Consider the following 26,398-nt stretch of genomic DNA (forward strand, 5'->3'; position numbering starts at 1 on the left):
GTCGCTGCAACTACATTGTCCTAATAAACTAGTCTATAAGTTAGCCTTGGTATCCCCTGCTGTTCTTATTGAAGGAACTTACTTCTACATTAGCCTGTTTTAGATTGTGGTTTGGGAGGACCCAGACGAGGACTGCTCATATTTCCTCTTATTCCCTTTATCCCTGAAACTGGTATCTCATATTTCTAGGAGTTAGTATTCACCTGATTAGTCCCCACACCTCCCAGCCCAGCATCCCTCACACAAATGCACCCCGAAAAGGTAGGTATTTCTAGGAACTAGGGTACTTGGCGCAAATCAACCTGAACCTTATTTAACCGCATGTGCTACATTCTATTACTAAACACGTTTTGATTACAGAGCATTATACAAAGTAAACACATTTGCATACAGAGAGACCAATGAAGACATCGAAATAAATAAACAGACTTTAACAAACTGCACCAAAATACATAAAATACATAGTGCTTCACCTTTGTATTAAAACCAGGCTAACTATGTGCATTTTGGGATACTAATAAACATTAGACTACGGTATACTATATAAGAGGGTTACATGGTACCTCCCTAGATCAGTTTAAAAGCGGAGAATAGTTATGTACCTACTCATGCTTACCAAGATTGCTAAACTTAAATCTATTGAAATCAAACACAAATAAAGATTGAGATGCAAATTCTACTCAGGACCACATCTGACAACTTCACAAACCGTAGGAATCATACTTTTGAGATTGCTCATTGATTGGTAGAACCAAAGTCCATGTCATGGGTATTATTTGCAAGGGCAAATCTTGGATGATGGTGTAGCCAAAAGGGGGAACTGGTGCAATCAACTTAAAAACATTCAGCTGCATTCAGCACTCAATTGTCCACACCATGCAATGTCTACAAGACCAACGCAGTTTTATGCAACACGGGTAAGACCTTGGATTAAAGCATGAGCCTGCAAGGCTCAAGGAGATGTCATAAATCACCCGAACAACCCAATCCCCTGATCACTACAACACTTCCCCACCTTAGGAACACTCATTCAATGCATACTTTCTTCTGATAACTTTCTAAAATCAATGTGTATCTTACCCATTTATAAAAAATATTTTTCTGAACCAGAATATTTACTTGGACTACATAGTCATGGAATATTATTCTGCACATTTTTTGTTTTATAAATCCATACAATTTGCACAGACAACACATTTACTTCAGTCTGAATGGGCACAAAGGCCTTCTTATCTTCTGTGCTTTTACAGTCTTTCCCAAAAGCAAATTATTGTTTCTGCAGCCAATCTACTGTTTGGGCTTCACATATGGTAGCTAAGTAATAAACCAAGTGTGCATTTATGACAGTCATTTTAATTCTAGGATGATTCAGAATCATGAAATATACTTTTGTATGTAGTTTACATGCTATCTTTGTAAGGAGGGTTGTAACTAATGGGACACAAAATTAGTTGTGATTTTGGAATAGCACTGATATATTCCACTTAGGATTTCCCCTCATTCATTTGATAAGGTTCTTCATGGTGTTAAGGGATGAACCTCGATAACCAGTTCCAAAATGATTCCAGTGGTTCAGATAATGATAGAGCTGGTAGAGTTTCTGTCGTTTGTTGAAGCCATCAGCTTTGGGAATCTTCTCATGGTATGCAGCATAGAAGGAGCTGGAAAATCCCCCAAACATGCTCGCAATTCCCAACTCGAACTCAGAATGGCCATAGAAACAAGCAGGATCAAAGATCACTGGCCCAGACTGGTCTTCAGCTACGTTTCCTCCCCAGAGGTCTCCGTGAAGAAGGGCCGGATCAATCTTCATATCTCTGAAAAGCTCTGGAATCTTTAACTAACAGAGAGAAATAAAGGATACAAACCAGAATTTATCATCTGTACACATTACAACTGGGCTAATAAGAAATTTGCAAAACGAATGATTCACCCAAGAAAGGGAGACATTTGCTTAAGGGCAGGTATGTTGAACCTCCCATTACAAACTGTTTTAATGATAATACTAGTACGAACCCTGGCACAGATGAAGTCACTCATATTTTTGCAGTGGCATTCCAAACCTAGCACTTCTAACAGATAAAACAATAACAAACTCTCACCCACAACTCCCTGCTTCTGTTGGGATAACTCTCCCACCATCAACTGGGAGCACTTAGTTCTTACCACTATGCCAAGCGGATTGTGAACATAGAGGGGTCAGTGAGACTGTGGTGTTGTCCTAATAGATTCCTTCCCTCCTGATCTGGCTCTTCTTTCCTCCCTGGTTTTTGCAGCCTCTTGATAGCAGAGCATAGGAATTGCCCTAATGTCATGTAATGGAAAAGACTTGTCAGCTAACTAATCATCTAAAAAACTTAAACTGTAAAGTACTGGGAAAATAGCTTATGAATACATTTTCTCTATCACAAGTTTGAAAAGCAACTAGGTGGAAATTTGTGCACCCCTGCATGCCTTTATAGTAATGGTAACATGTTTCTGTTTACATATAGGCCCCAACAAGCATAAGGGACATTCAACATGGCTTTGTTTGTTTCAGATCAGTGTGGAATAACAGAGTGCATTGCGATACTTCCCACTCTTCCACAACAAGCATTGTCTGGGTTTAATGTGTTAAAGTGTACAGCATTAGCTCACTAGAGTAAGGCGCACAGGAGGGAGTCAGCGTACAGGACAGAAAGGGCTATTTGTGTAAAAAAAATCCTTCATGCAGTTAAATGCAAGCACTCGAGTGGCGGCGGAAGGATTTTCCGAAACAGCCAATAGCATTAGGTTATTGATGAATACTCCATTTGGCTGATGCTCGTTGTGATTGACAAAGTCTCAAGCCAATGGCTAAAAGAGACTAGCTGAACAAAACCAATGGTTGAGAGGGACACATTCAAAGCAAATATTTTTAGCAATAGGTCTGTTTGACAATTGCACTGTCAAAACCCAGATCTAAAAAGGATATACCAGTGCCCATAGGTCACTCAAAATTGGTTGCACGAGGCGATGGTCTAAAATGGAACTGAAATGCGAGAAATTGTGGATAAAAAGAAGCGATATGTACAATAGGTAATATATCAATTCCCTTACACCACAGAACTCTTCTTGTGCTACCTTCAAGCATTATGTATAAAGACAGAACTGTGGTTAGAGATATTCACAGTATGTGCATTATTTTAAAAAATGTTAAAATATCCCGTTAATGCTATGTAAAAAAGGATCTCTTAATCCCTATTTCCACCAAAATAGTGCAATCAAAGCTATGTATTTTAAATCTAACCTCATAATTCCTGAAATGTAGCAATGAAACATATCATACCTTCCTAGTTTTCATTTATATGACTTTTGCGACATGCCAGCAATGAATTGCTGGTGCCCTACAGACAAGAAAAGAGATCTTTATTTACAGTTAAAGGTTGCGTTACGTAAATCATGAAAGTTCAGCAGTTCACCTTTGGTATAGCTGATCACCTGTCCACGTGGTTTGAAATATGTGTGCATGATTACAAGGGAAGTCAAAACAGCTATGTTGGAGCACAAAAGCAACACCATTAACTGTGAAGGATATGTAAGTACCTTCTAGCTTGAGGGCTCCGGATGGTGACAGCTGGTTCATGGAAAAAGACAATGGATGATGGGAGAGTTGTCCCAACAAGAACTATCCCAGGATGAACCATGACATAAGCTGAGGATCAACGTTTGTAGGCCTTTCACCTGTAACAAGCATTGGCAAAGCCAAATGATCTTGTCTTAGTGATGTATTGGCTTTGCCAATGATTTTAGCCATGCGGCACAGCATACTCGCACCACTCATGCGTTCGCCTCAAAAAGATGGAGCTACTTTTTTCTTTTTAGGTACCGACTGAAGTTGGATGGGTAACTCAAGAGAAAAAACACATCAGAGTAATCTTTCTTTCATAGCAGGTTGGGGAAGGAAACTGGGGTGGGGGTGAGAGTCGAACAAAACCGGGGCACGGGTGGGGGACTGCAGCACAGGGGACAAAAGGCCAGAGCAGCACATGTGGAGCGAGTGGTGGTGGATGTTTAAAGCGGTTTTGGGAAGCACCAAAGGGGCAGAAGCAATATGGGGGAAGAAGAGTGGAAGCAGCATAAGGGAGTGGATGGAGTGGAAGCAAAACGTGAGGTGCAGGTAAGGGGAAGCAACGCAGAGGCGCGGGCGGGGGATCAAACGGGTGAAAGACAGCAATATGGAGCTAACAGGGAGAAAGCACACAGGCGAAAAGGCAATGGGAGGGGGCTGGGGGAAAAGCGCAAGGGAAAGAGAGAGGAACCCAGAGCGCAGAGGAGTGGAGAGAAGCACACGAAGGAGACAGGGAGAAAACACATGCTTTCTTATAGATTGCTTAAAGAAAAAGACACAAAGTAGCACCTGAAAAAAGCAAACAGTGGAAGGATATAGTAATGCGGCAATGCTCATGGGGAGAGACAATCACACGAAGAAGAAGGAAAGCCAACACAGCTAACAAATAAGAAGCATGCCAATTAGAGGGACAATAAAGCCAATCAATTGTAATCGATGCGTGGGCTCTAAGTTCATTGTAAGATAGCAATATGTCTTGCAACAGACAGTATATATTGTTTTAGGTGAGACTTAAAAAGGGTCCCACCAATCCATATACCCATGCGAAATACCACCACTTCCATTATACATTCTTGTAGACAATAAATCCTTGTTGAACATTCGCAACATCTAACAGTATACTTTTATCTTAAATACATGTACACCACTGAATTTGAAGTATGTCATGTTGATACCTGAATACTCAGCAGTGATCCCCTGGTATTTCAAACAAAAAAGTGTAAAAAAACATATAGCATCGACGACTTCACCGCCAGAGTTTAAAACTGAAACAAATTCACAGTGGTCAAGGAGGCCAGCTCTATTACAACAACAAAGCTCTATATTTGTAAACCAAAGAGTCCTCCATCAGCAGCTGCATCCTGGAACAGGAAATTAATCAAATCACTCTTGCAAATGAGTGTACAAATCCCTAGCAAATGCATCAGCTTGAAAGCTGTAACAAGGCTAGGACTAGGAATTTAGGAATTACCAGGAATAAACGGTATAAAATATTCAATGAGAGATTTTGTGACCACCTGCGCACAACATGCTGTATACCTTCATTTCTACTTCAAACGATGAGAATGTCCTATACCTTTTACACAACCTACCGTCTCTACACTGCCACAAAGAGAACTACCTTTGTGATATGCTTAATTTTGGTCATTGCTATAGTGTTCTTATCATCAAACATATACGCTTTCCTCAATCTTTCAAGTTTCTTTCTTTATCGCTGATAACTGTGACGTAATTCCTGCTCCTGCTCTAATTTTTTTTTGTCAGTGTCTCCTATGGCACAAGTCAATGTCAAGGAGTCCTTCTTCATTCTACTTGAAAGGGCCCCTGATTGTTAGAGTGAATTTCAATGACTAAACATTCCATTCTGCTCACCATGGCTCTACTTTACCACATCACACCATCTAGCCTGTTTCAACTTTGTTATCTATGATATAGTAATTTAGCTTGTCAACCTTTCACTCCAAACAAGACATGCTATGTTTCATCTGTCCAAGCACATTTACCACTGGGTCATGCACTAGCAAAGAGCGCCTTGATGGGTGTTTGCCTTCCGTTTGTTCTTTCCTGACTCTTTGTGTACGTTATTGGTGTTTCTTATGAATTATATGAACTACTCAGGGGAGTTTCATAATAAGTATTTTCAAAGATTTCGACCCAATCGGTGCAACCTGCATCCAGCATCATAGTAGGGTCAGACCTTTATATAGTTGTATCACACTGAAAAGCCTGTGCCCACACAGGGTAATTGATGATTGGATCGCAGGTGGACCAATGTCGAAAGGGGCAGACATGCTGTAATTTGGTTCTGTACCCTCCTACCTGGCATTTCTCAGCTCCCAGTAACAGTAGACATCTGAAGGCTCTGCTAAAATGGCCAATAGGGCCGTTAGTCTCTGCTTATATTATCAAAAAGTAACTGTTACTCCTCTAAGGGTCTGTGTAAAGATGGGTCTCAGGCGATGGTAGAGGATGAAATGTTTAAATATAAACATGTAAAAGCCCACCAGTGAGGAGAACAGAGCACCTCCAGCACCGATCAGCACAGCATCAATAATAACTTACATTCTAACATTTCACCTAACAAAGAATTCTACATTCCATTATAAACACGTATGAATGACATCTACAGAACTCATAATGGTACCACAAGTACTTTGTGTTGGACAGGTATGGCACCTTTTTTTAATTTAATGTGATGAGCAAAACCTTTCATCTGACCAACTTTATCAGTAAAAACAGCATTGTTTTCCTATAATAATATCAGTACTTGAATTTTGGGTTACAATTTGATTGACTGAAATATCATGTAATGCAATGGCACATTCAGTACCTGGACATAATATTATACCTAACTTGCCCAGATTATTCCATCCAACAATGTTCTTCCCATTGACTGCAACATAAATGTTGGTAAAAATGTTGCGCCCCTGAAAATTCAAATTGTCTTCAAAGAAACATAACATTTCAATGTCAAAATTGCCAAACGCTTTAGGATTGACATCCGTGACTAAGTTGTGTACCTCTCCATTTTTCCTCAAAAGTAACATCCGAAATGACAGTAATAGGTGAACCGGAAACTACCATGACTTCCAAATTGATATCTCCAATGTGAACTTCTCCTAAATGTGCCTTGACACCAACACCCACGACATTTACATCAATTAAAGGATCATACAAAGTGATAATCATATTCTCCAGATGGTCAGCTACTTCACTAACAGAATTAACACTTACATTTGTACCACTTTTCATATTCCTGCAAACACTTTGAAAATGACCAACTTTATTGCATTTGGTGCATCTTCTTCTGATAGCAGGGCATTCTGTGCTATTTGCAAGATGAAACTTGGATCCACATCTGTAACAAGAAGGTTTGACAGGTCTAACAACACTATTGGGTTTAACCATTTTCTTACCAACTTGGATTGGACATACAGGATTGTTGATAACACCATCTTCAGATGATAACACATTGGATGACTGAATAGATCTTTCTATGCCCTTGGCTTAATCTAAAACTTCATTTAATGTGTGATTGCAACAGGCTAACAACCTTTCTTGTATTTTTTTAGATTCCCAATTAAAAACAAATTGATCTCTTATACATTAGTCAACATTAGACCCAAACTCGCAATTGGCTGCAAGTACTCTTAATGCTGCTACATACTGTTTCATCCACAAATTGCTTGCACTTATGAAATGCATGACGTTCGATTAAAACATTAGGTTCTTCAGTGAATGGTTTTTCTAACCTAGCAACAGCTTCTTTAAAAATATCCCAGGAATCATGTTGTAAAGTGATTAGGTAGGCAGCAGGACATTTCTTTGTAGTTGCAAGATAGGTTTATTAAGAACACAGCAGAGCGCACACTTCGCCAGCTGACCAGACATCAACTGACAAGAATGGAACTCTCAAACAGTACAAGGTAGAATGCACACAGGTATTCTGGGAGGCTGGGGATGTGGGAACACGAAGGAAGGACTAATGACAACAGGTGGCCATCTTGTGAGGATCACAAGTATACTACACATCTCCCTTCCTTACAGGGAAAATGAAATAAAGAAACCAAGAATACTACAAATCACCCGCACCTGCTGGTGCAGCTATAGGAGGTAGATTTTCAAATATTTCAATGGCAGCTGAACCGAAATGAAAAAATAAAAGCGCATGTTTCCGCTCAGCGCAAAACTTTTTTCCATCAATTTCAACGATGTAGTTCTCAAAGGTTTTGTACCATTTTTTCCAGATTAGCGTTGGTTTCCCAGGTACAGATAAAAATATTGATGGTTGATTGCAAACTTGTGATGTAGCCATGACTAAATAACTGTAATAAAAGCGGTTAATAAATAATACATTTTAAGAAAAGTAAAACTTCTACATAAGGTACACCTAGAATATAAGTAACAAAGAAGTTGATTTTCAAAGTGTGCGCATCACTGATACAAATACGCACTAATTATAGAGTGTGCGCATCACTTGTACCAAATAATACAGGTCCAATCTAATTGTGTAAAATACTTGGTGTGAAATAGTCACAAAACCTTAAAAGATGTCTGCCATAAACAGTAAAATGATGGGAGGAATAAATAACTGATTTGCTCCGTGAAAAGTTGAAAGTGTGTGTATTTCACTGATACACTTCATGCCAAATTGCTACTCAAGTTGCTGCTGAAAAGCAGACAGAACCGAGCAAAAGACCAATTAAAGATGGCTGCCACGTACAACGTCACAAACGTGATGTTTATTCTTCACAGGAATTTGGCATTGTGTGACGTGGGGATGTAAACGCAGAATGGAACATTCAACGTGTGAAAGGACGGCACGAGTCAGTCAGAAGAGCTCACGCAGAAGAAACAAACTCCAACTGCTAACAGTCACAGGCAAGTATTTGTAATAAAACAGTACCTTAAAGTTGATGAATCGGGAGAATACAGCAGCGATTCTCGAATCCAAATGCATGAAGACAGGCAGAAATACTTGTAGCGTAGTGCATATAAGTGGGTAAAATAAAAAAAAATCCGCTATAAGCGCGATGAGTGGAGAGTCTGTCTCGGGTTCTTCCTTCACGGTGGGAGAAATCCTGATCATCGCCAATGTAAAGATGGGTTTCACGCGATGGTAGAGGATGAAAGGAATATGCTACTTATCAGTATGCATCTGTTCTTGGCATGTAGAGCTGCAGATCTATACACTGTGCATAGATCACCATCTGGTGTTGGGCCCGGATGTTTGCAGTTTGTTTTTCTTCTTGGACAGTCTTTGGAAGTCACGAGTTCGGTGACTCCTCCTTCGGTCCGTACTGCGCATGGGCTTCGGCTCCATCCTCAGATTGTTTTTCGCCAGCAGGGAAAAGATGGAGCGTAGTGATAATAGTAAAGAAACCCATGTGTGTTGTATCTAAATAAGATAGACTGGAACGGATACAGGTAGCCGGGGAGGCGGGTGGGCGTGTATAGATCTGCAGCTCTACATGCCAAGAACAGATGCATACTGGTAAGTAGCATATTCCGTTCGAGGCATATGAGCTGCAGATTATACACTGTGCATAGATTATATAGCAGTACCCAACCCTAGCGGCGACCACTGGTATCCGTTGCAGTGGTTTGAAACAGTGTCTTTAGTACAGCCTGGCCCACACTAGCTTGTTGTTTGGAGTGCACGTCTACACAGTAATGTTTTGTGAAGGTGTGCGGTGTTGACCATGTGGCTGCTTTGCAGATGTCATCTAAGGGTATGTTCCCTAGAAAAGCCATAGAAGCCCCTATCTTTCTTGTAGAGTGGGCTTTAGGTGGAACAGATAATGTTCTTTATGCTTTGTGATAGCAAATTTGTATGCACTTTACAATCCACCTAGCTATCCCTGATTTTGAGATGGGGTTGCCTTTATGCGGTGGAGAGAAGGAGACAAACAACTGTTTAGTCTTTCTGAAAGGTTGCGTTCTTTGTATGTAGTACAGTAAAGCCCTTTTAACATCAAGTGTATGTAGAGCCCTTTCCGCAACAGATTGAGGTTGCGAGAAAAAAAACGGTAATTCCACCGATTGATTAAGACGGAAGGGGGAAATGACCTTGGGCAGAAATTTTGGATTTGTGCGAAGTATCACCTTGCTGTGATGTATCTGTAAAAAGGGTTCTTGTATAGTGAACGCTTGTATCTCGCTAACCCTTCTAAGGGAAGTGATAGCTAAGAGGAAAGGTGTTTTCCAAGTAAGGAACTGTAGCTCACATTTATGCATTGGTTTCAAAGGCGGACCCATTAGCCTTGTAAGAACTACGTTTAGATTCCACACAGGTGAGGGTGGTGCCCTGGGCGGAATTACTCTTTTAAGGCCTTCCATGAAGGCGTTAATAGCAGGCACTCTGAAAAGTGATAAATGCTGTCTGTTTTGCAGGTAAGCAGCAATTGCTGCTAGGTGTAGACGGATGGATGAGTACGGCAGGTTACACCTTTGAAGATGGAGCAGATAGCATATGATGTGCTGTATGGATACATCTAAAGGGTTGATTGTATTGTTACGGCAGTAAACAACAAATCTCTTCCACTTTGCGGCATAGCATGCTCGAGTGGTAGGACGTCTGGCTTCCTTGATAATGTTCATGCAATCAGGGGGAAGGTTAAGGTATCCAAATTCTAAGATTTCAGGAGCCAGACCGCAAGGTTGAGCTGAGCTGGGGCCGGGTGCCTGATTTCTCCATGGTTCTGGGTTAGGAGGCATGGGGACAGGTGCAGTTTTTGATGTGGTACCACCGAGAGCTGTAGTAGTGTGGTGTACCACGGCTGCCTGGCCCATGTTGGAGCTACCAGAATGAGTGTGAGGGAGTGCTGTTGTAGCTTCCTTACCACTAATGGAATTAGCGGGAGAGGTGGAAAGGCGCATGCAAATTTGCCTGACCAGTTCATCCATATCGCATTGCCTTTGGACAATGGGTGTGGGTATCTGGTGGCGAAGCATTGGCATTTTTTGTTTTCGTGGGTGGCGAAGAGGTCTATCTGAGGATGCCCCCACTTGTGAAATAATGGGTGAAGAACTTGTGGATGCAGTTCCCATTCGTGCATTTGCTGCGTTTGTCTGCTGAGCAGATCTGCCATGGTGTTTTGTATACCTGGGACGTGTTGTGCCAGGAGAAAGATTTTTTGTGGGATTGCCCATCTCCATATGCTCTGTGCTAAGCGAGAGAGCTGGGGAGAGTGTCCCCCCCCCCGTGTTTTTGAATATAATACATTGCAGTCATATTGTCTGTGCGAATGAGGACTGCCTTGGCTGAGATTTGTTTCTGAAACGATTTCAGGGCTAGAAAGATCGCCAATAACTCCAGATGGTTGATGTGGAGTAACCTCTGTTGTGGCGTCCATACACCTTGCACTGTGAGGTGTAATAGGTGCGCTCCCCAGCCGGAGAGCGATGCGTCTGTTGTTAGAATCACCTGAGGAACCGGGTCCAGGAACGGTCGCCCTTTGGAAAGGTTTGTGGTGTTCCACCACTGCAGAGAGCGATGGGTGCGACCGTCCACCAACACCAGATCCGTCAGATGTCCCTGGGCCTGGTTCCACTGGCGTGCTAGGCACTCTTGGAGTGGACGCATGTGAAGTCTTGCATGAGGCACTATGAAGATGCAAGATGCCATCATCCCTATTAGTTTCATGAACACTCTTGCTGGGAGAGAGTGCTGAAGAAGGAATCTTTGGCGCAAGGCTTGTATGCTTGCGATTCTGGCTGAGTTGGGATAGGCTATAGCTTTTGAGGTGTCTATAGTGGCACCGAGGTATTGCTTCGTGTGAGACGCGGTCAAGTGGGACTTTTGGTGGTTCACCGTGAAGCCTAGCTGGTGGAGTAGTTGGATGGTAGTGTTTGTATGCTGCACACACTGGTGGTAGGACGCGGCTTTTATGAGCCAGTCGTCCAGGTAGGGGAAGACGTGAATGTTTTGTCTTCTGAGGTGTGCCGCCACTACTGCCAGGCATTTGGTAAACACCCGTGGTGCGGTTGTGACCCCGAAGGGGAGAACCTTGAACTGATAATGTTGGCCGTCCACCACAAATCTGAGGTACTTTCTGTGAACAAGGTGTATTGGAATATGAAAGTATGCGTCTTTCAAGTCCAGTGTAGTGAGAAAGTCGCCCTGACAGAGGAGTGGGAGAACTTGTTGGAGACTTACCATGTGAAAATGGTCTGAATGGATATATGCATTTAGAGGCCGGAGGTCTAGAATAGGCCGTAGGGTCTCGTCTCTCTTTGGTATCAGAAAGTACAGAGAGTAGACCCCTAAATTTTGCTGATTGACGGGGACCTGCTCTATAGCTTGTTTTTGCAGGAGGGAGAGTACCTCTTGTTTCAGAAGTGTGGTATGTTCTTGTGACATCGCACGGTGTCTGGGTGGAATATTTGGGGGGGTAGAAGTTAGTTCGAGACAGTGCCCTGACCGAATAATTTGTGTCACCCATTTGTCCGATGTTATGGTCTCCCAGGTTTGAAAGAAGTCTTGTAGTCTGCCCCCGACCGGAGTGGAATGGTCTGGGGGGAGCGGGGGAAAGTCATTGTGTGGGCGGTGTGGTAGAACGGGCGGTGTTGGTTTTGCTCCAGCCTTTATTATTGTTTCCTCGATATCCACCTCTTTGATAGCCCTTTGTGAAGGTATTCTGAGGAGGGGACTTGTAGGACGTGGAGGCGTTATCGGTAGAGTAACCCCTGCCAGAGCCTCGAAAGGAGGAACGGCGAAAGGAGCGTCTAGGAGTGTGTGATTGTAGTGCTCCCATAGACTTCGCCGTATCTGTATCCTTCTTCATTTTTTCCAGGGCTTCGTCTACTTTTGGGCCAAATAAGTGTTGTTGGTCAAAAGGGTGGTTCAATATAGATGCTTGGACCTCTGGCTTAAAGCCTGAGATCCTGAGCCAGGCGTGGCGGCAAAGCAGAACACTGGTGTTTATAGCCCTGGAAGCTGTGTCTGCTGCGTCAAGTGCACATTTAATAGAGGTGTTGGTAATAATCTTTCCCTCTTGTATCAGTTCATGAGCCTTATTTTTATATTTCTCTGGGAGATGTTGCATGAGAGCCTCCAGCTCATCATAGTGCGCTCTGTCGTACCACGCCAGCAGCGCCTGCATGTTGGTGATGCGCCACATATTGGCAGCTTGCGAGGCAGTGCGTTTGCCTGACGCATCGAAGAGCTTGGACTCCTTATCGGGTGGTGGAGCCTCACCGGATGACTGAGAATTGGAGCGCTTCCTAGCTGTGGATACCACTAATGAGTCTAGGGGCGCAGGTCCTTTAATCTAGGCAGGATCTGTGGGGGCTGCCTTATATTTCTTCTCTATTCTGGGGTTTAAGACCCTAGCCCTGACGGGGTCTTTGAAAACCTCTGCCGCATGTTTGGTCACCCCTTTAAGCATGGGTAATATAGCGGTGGATTTAGCTGCTATGTCAAACGTGTCAAGTAGGAAGTCTTCCTCAACTGGATCACTGTGTAACTCCACCCCATGATAATGTGCCGCCCGTTGTAACAGGTGGTGGAACCCCAGGGAGTCCTCTGGTGGAGATGGCCTGGATGGATAAAGATCATCCTGAGGCACATCTGGATTGTGATAATCCTCCCATGGGTCTGGTGTTCCCGGAGGAGTGGGGTCCTGCGGGGCATCTGTTGGATCATAGTATCGATCCCCTTGGTCATCAGGGTCTGGAGACGGGGTTGGAGAGCGATGAGGCAAGGGTGGAGAAGGTGGGGGCGGAGATGGAGGGAGTGGAGGAGGTGGAGGAGGTGGAGGTGGTGGGGAGGGTACTCTGAAGGGGGATGTGGCAGAGTCCTTCCGTTTTGGCGGTGGAGGAGGAGTTGGCTTGTCTAAAAGTCTTTTCTTGGAAGACAAAGTCAAATGTCCAGTCTTTGGATCCTTTGTTAAAGTCTTTTGAAGAGGATCTGGCGTGAAAAGCTCCTCCGGCACCGATTCCTCTATCGGTGCCGATGTTTTTGGAACCGGCGGCTTCGTTGGTTTATCCGCGCCATGCTTTTTCAGGGCTTCCGATTTTTTGTTCGGCGCTGAGGCAGGCTTCGACACGGAAGCGTCGGTGCCGTGGGATTTATGTTTGGTCGGCACCGAGAGGCCAGGTTTCGACACCGATGGCTTCGGAACGGAGCTTGGTGTGGTTTTCTTCGGTGCCGAAGGGTGTTTTTCGGCGCCGCTAGTAGGCTGGCTCGAGCCCGAGCCGCCGGGAGACTTGTGATGCCTCTTCACCGGGCCCGAAGGTGGGGTGATGGAAGCGCTATGCTTGGTTTTTCCTAGGCCCGGAGGCGAAGGGGTAACCGGAGTCTCTTTCGGTATGGGCGCGGGAGTAGGAGGGGGTAGAGTACTCACGACCCTCTGCGCCGGTTTGATCTCCTCCACGTCGGAGTCGTCGGCCTCGGAAGCGCTGACGACATCGTCCTCCTGTTTGGTGTGCTGCTGTCCCAAAGCTCCGGTGTCTTCTCCGAAGATGTCAGGTGGAGCCGAGGTCGATGAGTGCGCCATGGTGCGTTGAGCTCGTCGATCCCGAATAGTCTTTTTCGATCGAAAAGACTTGCAGGCGGGGCAGTCTCGGGCCTCGTGTTCGGGAGAGAGGCAGAGGTTGCACACCTGATGGAGATCGGTGTGGGGAAATATAGACCCACATTTTGAGCACTTCTTGAAGGAAGTCCTTTCCATCGGCCGAGACCGGAGTCGAGATAGGCCCGAAGGCCGCTGCCTGGAATCGAGGAAGTGCCGAAGAGAGAGATGAAGAAGCCGATTTCGTCTGAAGAATCTCGATGGACGAGGATTTTTCGTCGAAGGTCGAACTGGAAAGGTTCGAAGCCGGAGCACGAAGTATTACATCCGAGCCCGATGGCGGAAAAAAACAATCTGAGGATGGAGCCGAAGCCCATGCGCAATACGGACCGAAGGAGGAGTCACCGAACTCGTGACTTCCAAAGACTGTCCAAGAAGAAAAACAAACTGCAAACATCCGGGCCCAACACCAGATGACGATCTATGCACAGTGTATAATCTGCAGCTCATATGCCTCGAACTGTTTATTTAAATATATACATGTAAAAGCCCACCAGTGAGGAGAATAGAGCACCTCCAGCACCGATCAGCACACCATCAATAATAACTTTCATTCTAACATTTCACCTAGCAACAAAGAATTCTACATTCCACTATAAATACGTATGAATGACATCTACAGAATTCCACTCAACAGTCTGCATTACAGTTTGCTTTGTCACAAAGAAACACAACACAAACAAGACGGACATCCCGCCCGGTGTAATACAAGTGCCATTGAATATAACTTGTAATACCGCGGATGGAATATCTGTCTCGTTTGGGACGAGTAACCAGTCCATCAAACTCTGTATCAGGCCCTTGGTTCTCCAGAGTAAGCTGTTGTAGTCCAAAGATAGTCACAAAGATGGATGATGAAGTAAAGGTTTATTGTGCGCACAGGATACACTGCACTTGGTCATCCCTCTCCAGCCAGCAGACAACCAACTCAAGAGGAATGCACCTCTGTCATCATGGGGTCACATGACATTTGCACTCTCTGTAGCACTCGTCGCACACAGTTACAAAATGTCTTACTGTACGCAGTGCCACACACTGGTTCTCCTTCACCAAAGCGGATACAGTGTTGTTGCTGTGCGCTGCTGGTTAATTTTCGCCATGTGCTGTGGTCCAAAGACAGTCAATGCCATGGATGATTAAGTAAAGGTTTATTGTGCGCACAGGATACACTGCACTTGGTGATCCCTCTCCAGCCAGCAGACAACTGACTCAAGAGGAATGTACCTCTGTCATCACACATCATGACTCCAGAACTCTGGAGCTGGAGAGTTCTCTGTTAAAGACATATGCATATTTAAAACGGATTAACTATATACAACAAAAGCCATCTAGTACCCACTACGCTGGAAACTGCAGAAAGGGAAAGAATTTCTCAACGTAATGGTCTTTAGCTTTAACTCACTGTTGACTCATTAGAGTTTCGTTGTGGCACATGCAGCCCACAGAGGCACTCACCAAGGTGGGCTGATGGCATTCACCATCTATCTCATCCACAGCCACCCCTTGAAAACTCTGGTCACGACATCTTGGCACCTGAATGTGATCCATGATGACATGGAGGCTGCTCAGTGCCTCTCAGTGAGGCATTTCTTTTGACCCCTCCTGATTCTGGAGACAGCTGCACCAGAATGAACATAGGGGTGATAACTGCTGGACACTCCATGGTTTCATTAACGCAATACTAGAACATTGTAAGTTGTCCTTGATGAATTAACTGGCACAAATAAATACACAGAGAGATGGTGACAACTGATATATGAGGGTCCCTGATCTGACCATTTTATATTTTAACCATGAGGGTAGGGGGTCTCAATACTATTAGTTGAGCCTATCCGTATGCACAATTTCAGAATAGGGCCTATGGTGTACAAGGCATAAAGAAGATTCTCTTATACTGAACTCCTGCACCCTGTGTCCAAATAACACCCACATGGCAGACAAAAGGCAGGCTCACAAATGTACACAGGATGTTAATCAATGCTTTCTGTGAGGCCCACATGATGAAGCATGCCACACTATGTGGATGATGGTTCTATCACCTATCTGATTGACAGGACACTACATGTGAACAGATTCTCTACTAGCTTTTCAATACAGGTAGTTTATAAGTCACATCTTAGTGTCATTTCAAGATATTTTGAAGCACTGTATACATTCCTTATCGTGAGCTTAAGTGCAAAGGGACTATTTCTGTCTATCTATCTATCTATCTATCTATCTATCTATCTATCTATCTATCTGCCCACCTGTGTACACCCACCCACACACATGCATATTACCTCCCTCCCACCTTTTTTTATGAATACTTAGATTTCAGTATCATTTGACAAGCCTGCACCCACAAAATTGATTGCTGTTCTGCCCCATGAAACCCATTGGTTTGTTGCTTCTATCCATAGCTGAGGAGTAACTAAGACTAAACTATTAGAAGCCAGGCTGAACAAAAAATACGGACTCGTTTCGACTTATAAGTTCCTCTGTTAACGAGACATGGCTCAGCAGGCAATCAAGGTGAATTAAAACGGGCACATCTTGGAGGCTTCATGGGGCAAATGTTCAGAATCCAGAAGAATATTTGATGTACCAGTGGCCTATGGATATTGTCTTAATATATTGATTAGCACAAACACCACAAACAGGTTACTTCCCTTTAGTAACAATCTTTCTGGTGGATACTCCATATAACTACACATTCTTCACTTTGGAGTATTTCCCAGGCATCAGACACTACCCAGCTGTCCATAAGGAGCATCCAAGACTTTTCCCAATTTATTAATAACCCTGAATAACTCTCATATAACTTAAAGATCCCCAACGCTCTCTTTAGGGATGTGTCTGGGTCTGCCAGGAGTAGCAAAATGTCATCCACATAGAGAGATATCTGTTTACCCCTCCTCCCCAAAGTCATTTCCCATCACTTCAGAGATACAGTTCCATTCACTTTAAGTTGTGAATTGAGGTTTCTATAGAACAACTTAATCCAGGCCAAAAACTTGGGCCTGAATCCCATTTTCCACAGAATACCAAAGAAGAAGGACCACTCCACAGAGTCAAGGACCTGATTGGCATCCAGGGAAACCACAGTCAATGGAATTGTCTCCCCACTAACATAGATATATTATTGTACAGTCTGCGAAGGTTCACTTTAGTAAATCTGTGTGGCATGACTCTGATCTGAGTATACCAGTCTAAGATCACCCCCCTGTTGATTAGCCAAAGCTTTGGTCAGTATTTTGGCATCGAGTTAAGTAGAGAGTTTGGTGGTAGGAATCCCATCTGTCGGTAGGCTTCCCATCTTTGGGACTAGGTATCACTGTTTGCATGCGGCGGTCTCTGGGGAGCTCACCTTTTTGGTGCGTCTCCATGTACAATTTGTGTAATGGTGTAATAATCTTACTGGACATTTTCTTTAGGAATTCAGCTGGGAGGCCGTTTAGGCCCAGGTATTCCTGACTTGCAGCTGTGTCAGGTGTCAGTGCCCTCTGTATTTCTTCTTCTGTCAAGTCTGCCTCTAGATTGAGGGCTCTGTGATGTGCCAACCGCCAGCACAGGCAGTCCTTCAATAAGCCCTGCAGGTTTGAATCCCAGAGGGACATTTTTCCTGCACAGCATTTCCTGCATGTACTCAGCCATAGAATTTCCTGCATGTACTCTGCCATGGTGGTCACTATCCCCTTACTGCCACTGTTCACTGTTCACTGGTAGGGCACAGTATCTTGCTTATGTGCTTCCTACCTAGTTCTCTACGGTGAAGCCATGCCAGAAGTTTGTCCGCCTTATCATCCATGTCCTATATACATCTCTGTAGAGCTAGATTGGTCTGTTTGATTTTATTAGTTACAAGGGATCTGTATTTCTCTAGTTTATGGATCATCTGTGTTTTGGTGCCAGGCATACTCTGTCTCCAATGCCTTGATGTGCCCTCCAAGTCCAAGCAGGCTTTCTCTCTCTGCCTCTTTTCCCCAAGCTTATTACTCCCGGTATAGTAGCTTTATAGGCTTCCTCTAGGGTAGACAATTCTTTGACTGTGCCCGTGTTCTCCCTTAAGTACGGTTATGTTGCCATCCTACATGTGTCAGCTCCCCCTGATTTTTTACTCTCCATGTAGCCATCCTTCATTTGGACGTCTCTAGCTTAACAGTCAAAGGGACATACTCTGAAATTCCCCATGCTTTATATTTAGGCTGGCCAGTTTTAGGTTACCTATAATAACTGATAAAACCCCACCGAAAGGGAAATAGCCCTCATCAGTGTAAAAATATAAACACTGAAAAAACACCTGCACAATCACAAACTAAATGCCATTCAAAGAAAGGAAAAGGAGAGTAAAAGAGTCATTTTCTTCTTCCTGAAGGGGCCAATACAATGTAAATTTGTTATACAAGCTAACAGCAAGAAAGAATGGGCTAACATTATTCTGCTTGGATTTTGTTGTTTAGGGATGTCACTAAAATATTGTTTCTTCTTACTTTTGCTAAATGCAGTTTTGTGGTCTTTAAACTAAAGATGAAGGGTTTAGAAGCATGTTTTAGGTCTTGTTTAATTATTTTATAAACTGTAGAGAATCAGGAAATGTCAAAATCCTATTTGATATTTTGGCAGTGTTTGATTTTTTCCCCCGATAGGTAAAATGGCTGGTTTCATAAGAATCTTTCCCAATATGTGCCATCACATTTAACCAGAGAGTGGGTAAAACTCCTTGATAGATCAGCCCCCAGTTTCTAGTGAGTCAGTATAGATAGTAGGTGAATTGCCAACACCTCGAGCATAAAACATTCAAAGCAAGGTCTATTGACAAGTGTATGTGAAAAGAGTGCTATCACCAACATAACATAAGATGTGTATTTGTAAAAGCACCCTTATCACCCGTGGATCTCAAGGCGCTGAATAACAGATGTTTATTGTTACCCAACTCAATGGTACTCATTTTATCGACCTCAGATGGATGAAAGGCTGATTGGAGCCACCGGGATTTAAACCTGACCATGAGGTCGAACACTGGCCCCTGCAGTGGATGCATTAGTCCACTAAGCCGCCAGACCCGGCCAGTCCACTAAGCCGCTAGACCCGGCCAAGCATCTGGGATAGTGGTGAAAACATGTCACTAGACTTTTGGAAAACATGGAACTCAGTGTCACTTGGAATGCTGCTGCAAAAAGGTTCTTTCCAAGTTCAACAAAGATTGGAGTGATATTGTTTGTATTTGCAGTGATTCAGCAACGTTTATGAAAAAGTTGTTTGATGACCTGTCAAAATCGATATCTGAGCTGAAGTGCTTTTCTGTAAGAGATCATTGCCACTTGTTAGATGGTATGCTGAAAGCATCTTCACAATCTTCAGAGTTAAAGAAGAATGCTATTGACTTTTTAGTCCTTTCTGGTGCACTGTTTTGTTATGCGAGGGAACTAAAACACAAATATTGCTCATTTTGTGCTTTGCGTGGCACCAAAGAAAGAGTCATCCCAACTATGTTGCTTAGCTGATGGTTCTCAGTCCACTGGGCTGTGAATGCTATGGTATCCATGTGGCAACCGTTTACAGAATTTTTGATGCGTGATGATTCCAAAGGCAAGAAATGTGAGGATCTCTGGTCGCATATTGCTAGTGATTCTTAGATTTTTACAGGAAAACATAACTGCTTTAGTGGACATAATATAAAACTAGAGTCTGAAAAAATCCTGGTCTGCCAAGTGTTCAGCATAATTGGTGTAGAAGTGAAACATCTCCTTGAGAGTAGGCTGGGCGACATCTTTAGTGACTTTGGAACTTCAACATGTTCCATGTTAAAGTGCTTGTCACTTGGTAAGCAAAGCAATGTTCAAGAGCAATTCAGGAACTTTTATTTTACAATCTATGAGAAATGGCTTGCAATGATGCATAGAAATGTCCCTTTACCAACCATGGCATTTGAAGTCAATGAAACCTCACTGTGGTACTCTGTCCAAGTTCTAGATCCCTTCCGTAAAGGGCAATTTTCTCTGTAGTTTCAGAAGTGCTGCTTCATTTTTGACCGCTTCAATAACTCTGAGGGAATAAGCGCCCAGTTCAACGCAAATGTTGCAGAATCTGCCCAGAGAATCGCAATCTTCAAGTGCACCAGTATTGGCACGGATAGCTGTCAGTGGCCAGATTTAGCAAATTGTGTACTGGCTGTTTTGGCGTTGCCTGTCTCAAGTGTCAATGTTGAGAGGGCCTTTTCACAGACAAAAGTTTACATGGGAAGGAAAGGGCAAGCGCACATGACCAAAGACTCACTGAAGAAGTATTGTATAGTGCACTACAATAAGTTTGATTTACAAAAATGTATTTGGACATCATATACACTGTACGTATACTGTCTATATACCATGCACTATCAGTGCAGAAATCAATCACTAATAAAATCAAAACATTCCATAAACACCGGAAAAACAATGTGTAACCACTGATAACCACTGTTTTTTTAAGGTATTGAAATCACTTGAAAACACACAAAAAACCCCACCAGAATTGACCAAAAATAGAAACTGAAAACAGGAAAGCCTATTTATATTCCACCTCTGTGAATCTTTTGAACATCGGAAGTGAGGTGAAAAAAATGCTATGCATGAGAGGGAGTCATGTACTTCAGAGTACAAGGAATAGTCTCTGCACTGGCCATGTATAGACCTCCATATATCTATCATATCCACTGCATTTATGAAAATACCTAGCTTCTCCATACAAAGATGCTGTGCATGCTTCGAATGGGACCTATCTAGGCGTGCATCCAGTAACACATTAAAGTCTCCACCTAAGAAAGTCGTGGCATTCTGCAACGCTGACAGGAGTCGACCTGGCTTTGCAATATGGCAGATTGTAACCCCGGTGGGACGTAGACGCAATAAGCGCCAGCTTTCCCTCCCCCCTAGTAGGCCCGTTTCTTTCACCCTGCCCCAGTAGCCCTCCAACCGCACCTCTCAGATACATTTCTTGCAGATATACTATATCTGTGGCACACCTGGCCAGAGCCTTCATGACTAGTCCCCATTTAAATTTGTGTCCTAGTTCATTAACATTCCATGTTAAGAATTTAAGCATGTGTACTGCCATGGCCGATGGATCATACTATTTCCTTGCTTCTCTGTCCCTACATCAGTGTTGTGTGTGCCCCGTACAGTTCCCTCCCCCCTTGAGAAAATCTTTATCTGGTCAACTTCCTCCCAACTTCTATCCCTCCCTAACTTACTGTGCCACGGTCCATGAAATTACTGTCACCCCAATTGATGGTACGTCTCCTAGTTGCGCATTGTGCGTTTGAAGCCATCAGAAAGGAAGTATTGTTGATGTCCATAAATGGGGGTGCAGGCCAGCAAAGAGCATTACTGGGCTGCACTACTCTGGTTTTCCCCTGTCCTCGCCCCAAGGGCTTCGGAGGTTTTAGGAGGCTAAGTAATTGCTTTTAGTTGGCTGCCCCTGCCTTATATGACGTCCTATGAGGTCACTGGTGTGACGACTGGCAAGGGTGTTTCAGCACCATTCATCCCCAGGTCAGAGTCCTCTCCCTCGGCTACCACCCTCTCCTATAAGAATCTGCCTGGTCCCGTAATGGGGCACCTGTGGGCGTCGTAGGGCCTTCACTGACTTTTCTGTGTAAAATAATGGGACGCCCCCTTTGCTGTTATTCTGAGTTTTGATCTCCAGCTGTCTTACATGCTATTTTACTCTTCTAAATGCTTTTCTTTGACAGTGTACCAGTGTAGTGTAAAACGGAAATATGTTAGCAATCGCTCCATCTATCTGCCAGGGGTTGTGGGCCCGCACCTGCAGACGAATAGGGTCTTTGTCTCTGAAACTCAGTAGTCTGCCATTACAGCCCGGGGCCGGGCGCCCGGTATCGGAGGCTTTCCGGGAACTCTTTGCACACGCTCAATTACGAACCATTTGGAGGTTTTCTCCCACAGCACCACCAAAGACAACTATTCCTACAGTTTAATGCATGATCCTTTCACCCGCTACGGTATTCCCACCAGCCGAACATTGTTGTGGCAGGAGCACTCTTTCGCCTCATCCATCTTCCCTCCAGAGTCCTCATGCAAGCCGTGTGCTCAAGCGTTGTGGGCCTCACGTGGGCTAGGGTGGATTCAATTACTGCTTCTCTTTCTACAAGTTTCCTATGGCCAGCTCGTAGTGGGTTCACTTCTTTCGATATCATCTCAATCTTTTACTCCAGGGTCAGCTTTGTATCTTTAATGGCTGGCAATATAACCACTGTGTGTGTGTCTCTAGGCCCAGTTCTGTGGGTTGGTGCAGTTGCTGGTACTCTACGAGTCGGGTTGGCCGATCTGGCTGTGTCGATCTGGGAGGCTTAGGACGCACCATGTCTATGGCATCAGGGCCCAATACTATCCGTTGTTGAGGCCTTATTGGCTGGCTCGCTGTGTTTTGCTGACTGGTTATCTCCAAGGGACCCTCTATGGGCTCTGTAGGGGCCACCACGATGGGCGCTGCTGTGATAACCGTGGTCACCTCTAACTAGACGTGTCTCACCAATCCCTGCCATTTCCGATCTGATGGCATCCCTGCAGTGCCTCGGGCGTATGCGAACCTGTTGGTATCCTGGTTAGCACCTTGGTTCCCGTGGACACACTCCTGATCAGCACCCCAGGGATGCCTTGTGTAGCGGTTAGGAAGGCCTCAGCAGTCCCATCACTCTATTGAGTATGCCCTTCTGGACTCTCCTGGTTGCTGCAGGTTTCCCCTGCGCTAGAACGACAACGCGTTATGCAAGGAACAGGAAATGTATAATAATTGATAAGTGGGGTTCCCCCTTTAAACCTTCCGTGCATGTGCCCATTTAGGACCCCACTGATTGCCGAGATTCTCCGGAGCTGGCTGGATTAGTGGCCCATCCCAGAGCAAGTCACACTCTCCAGCTCCTAACTCCAATGTAACCCCCTCAGCGCTCCTACCCTCTTGGGCAAGGTTTCTCCCCCTTGTATATTCTGGGTCCTGAGAGGGGGAGGGCGTGTGGTCCTTCACCGTGTTCTGAGTGTTACCCCGGGGCAGCCCAGCCTCTGCCTTGCGTCGCCGCAGCACTCCAACGTCTGTTTCAGGCCACGGCCATTTTTGCAGCTGCCTGATCCTTGTTTTCTGGCGGATGAGCCACCTGAGAGTCTTCCACAACCCGGCTGCCATTCCCCATGCCCGAGCCCCCTACTTCTTCCTTCGGCCGCAGGAGACCCAGGGGTGAAACGATAATTGAACTCTTGCGGGCCTTGTTGCTGGAGCTCGGCAACAACACAGCCGACCCCATGAGTCCCTGACCATCCCCGTGATTTTAGCGATTCGAAGGGGGTCACAAATTGCAACCTACCTCATTAATATTAATGAGGTAGGTCGATTTGCGACCCCCTATGAATAGCTATATGAAACTCTTGGACATTCATACATTAGGTAATCGCTATTACAAACGTTGATACATGTGGCCCTAAACATCCTGCAAGGCTTTTATTGTGTGCTAGTGGAAGAGTGCTTAGTGTCTCATTTGCTTTTTAACAGACAAAATAGAGTACAAGGGACGCACATTGAGCAACTGGCAAGACTTTAATAGTGTACTGTTAGAGCTCAATTTTGTACTTAATTTATTAAGCGCTTGTTCACCAAAAGGCATCCTGGTACTAGGAATCTCTGTAAACACTGAAGGAAACACAGCCAGAACTACAGACTAGAACTAAATAAACAAATACATTTTGGCGTCCGTTTGAAATTCCCCAAATTAGAAAAACAACAAATCTCCAAGAGAAGTGTGCCAAACTGGGGACTCAGCACTTAAACGTTCTGCTAGCACGGCATGCTATTTTTTTTTTTTTTAAAGCGTGAGAATCTGTTTTAGAAGAGCCTCCAATGACTATGGTCTTGCTACAACATAAGGAGTCAAGTTGTATGAGAATAGGTTGGTTTCACGTTTGTAAAAAGGCTCACTAATATGACAAAGACCTAAACGGGATCCTCTGCTTCACAGGGAGCTAAAGAAGGAACTGGCGGGCCAAAGACAACTGTGCGGCTCACAATGAAGCTTGACTGTCAGATTCTGAAGAAGCTGATGTTTTGAGAAGAGACAGGGGAAGGCCAAAATAAAAGGTGAAAAATTCCCAAAACAGAGGCATTTTTAAAAGGTGGAATTGATTAAAGGACTTTTTTGCCTGTTTCAGTTGTCAAAACCAAGTAGTCCAGACCTTTTGGATTTGGGCCACGAAAGATAACTCATGGTCAACGAGGACAGCTAGACTTTTAATCACAGTAATAGGCGTGAATAAAGGGTCAACAGTGACAGCCGTGATTAAAGGGCTGAACATCAATGGCCAAAGTACATTGGATCAGCAAAATTTCTATTCCCCAATCAGTAAAATCTCTATCTTCACTTCATTTAAATTACAAATGTTGCTTTTCATTCATTTCTGGAACTCAAGCAGACAGTTCCTAAGTCAGTCAATAAAATCTTTTGTCTTCTGGTAACTTTTAAGCAAAATATGCCTATTATTCACATTAGAAAAGGTCATAAAGCTCAAAGAACAAATTAACTCTTCCAATGGGTGAACATAAAAGTTAAATGGAATGGAGGCGAAGGTGGAGCTCCGAGGAACACTGCACATCACCCATATTGAATGAGCAAAATGTAGCCAATCTTGTTACGCTCCTCTAGAAATTACTTAAACCACGGAAGGGCATAGCCCTCTATCCCATGGCAAGGCTATTAATAACAATAGAATGGTCAATCATGTCATACCACAAGCACAGGTCGAAAAGTATCAGCCTGGCTGTCTCACCCTCATTTCTCCAAATCACTTCCCTTTTGACATACACAACTGAGGGCAATGAAAAGCACAATGAACAATTTGTGAACTGAGAAAATTGTCACCTGAAGATGAGACCACAGCTCTCTTGCCTCTCTGTCTCCATATTCCTTTTCAATCATGTCCATCTGTGTTTGGAGTCGCTGACTGGAGTAGAAGGCGACCCAGTCAGTCTGCCAATCATTAACCTGAAGGAAGATGATAAAATTTGAGGACATTATATCACACAATACTGCCCAACCGAAATGTTTGTTAGTTGTGTAGAAGATCACAGTCTGCATGCGTAGAAGACAAATAAGTGATGTGGATTAATTAGGAAAGTAACTGAAATAAAACATCGTTTTATGTAATGCTCACTTAATGGTCTCAACATGCACAGAAATATCAGAACTATGCTATTTGCCACGTTCTGTGTTCTTCATCAGAGCTGTTACTGCATCCTGAAAAGTTCAGAAAGTGGCCCCCTGGGGTAGTGGAGACAACCAACAGCATTTTCAGTGTCAGCAATCTTGTGGAAAACTTCAATGGAAACCATCAGAGCAAATGTGGAGCACCTTGCTTTTGGGAAATATCTCAAGGGACCTCTTCCTAGCTTAGATGTTACTAGTAGTTGTTACGTCTGCAAAGTCTGATAAGTCAGTAGTATGTTCAGCAAAAAGAAGCCAATAAACTACAGTTTACACTCCATAAAACACACATAAAATAATATAACATACCAATGCAAAAGCAATGGTTCATCACAGAGAGGGCAGCTTGAGGACTGGACACAGGGCCAGATGTTCAAAGGTTTTTAGCTTTTGCAAACCCTCCGGGTTTAGAAATTAAATGGAATATGGATGGGGCGTGTTTAGGGCATCCCTTCTATATTGCCATTCAATTGCATATGAATGAGTGCCTTCAGACCGTAATGCAGTCTAAAACCATTGTCATGACCCCCAAGTTGGGGTAGTAGTTCATTCACCAAAGGGAGGGGTCCTCTTTGGACAACTTCGCTTTCGTGAATTATGAAAAACGTTTATTGGGAAGAGACTGTTGTCCTAATGAGCACTGGAAACTCTTAAAGAAACTTTAAAAAAAAAAAAAAAAATTAAAAAACAGGTACCTTTCTTTTAAGGAAATCGGGAAGATTTAAAAAAAAAAAAAAAAAAAAAGACTTTATTTAAGTGCAAACACAGACATGGTTTACTGACCCACACAGGCCATTATCCTTGTGACTGTATCCAGTTAGAGTGAGCCGCAAATTGTGACCTACTTAATGAATATTAATTAGGTAGGGCAGATTACGACCTACTCTAATTTGGAATCTTACGTACTGCCCGATTAGTACAAAGACACATTTTTTTAAATTCAATATTAGTCACAAAAATACAGTTGTGTGACTGGTATAGTGATACATGTGACCCATAGCACCAACAGATTGA

At 43.8% G+C, this 26,398-nt stretch overlaps 1 protein-coding gene across 3 annotated transcripts in view; it reads right to left on the reverse strand.

Annotated features, from left to right (window-relative positions):
* Nucleotides 1-410: 410 nt before the first annotated feature.
* Nucleotides 411-26,398, reverse strand: part of LOC146809931 (ketosamine-3-kinase-like) — a 159,289-nt gene continuing 133,301 nt past the window's right edge. For all 3 annotated transcript variants that reach the window (XM_085616791.1, XM_085616792.1, XM_085616793.1), the window contains exons 5-6: nucleotides 25,043-25,165; nucleotides 411-1,840 (exon numbers count right to left, since the gene is read on the reverse strand). In XM_085616791.1, coding sequence (XP_085472917.1) covers nucleotides 1,502-1,840; nucleotides 25,043-25,165 — 462 coding nt within the window. In that variant the 3' untranslated portion in view covers nucleotides 411-1,501. The remainder of the gene's footprint in view (nucleotides 1,841-25,042; nucleotides 25,166-26,398) is intronic.

This window comes from Triturus cristatus, chromosome 7 (genome assembly GCF_964204655.1).
Source record: "Triturus cristatus chromosome 7, aTriCri1.1, whole genome shotgun sequence".
NCBI lineage: Eukaryota > Metazoa > Chordata > Amphibia > Caudata > Salamandridae > Triturus > Triturus cristatus.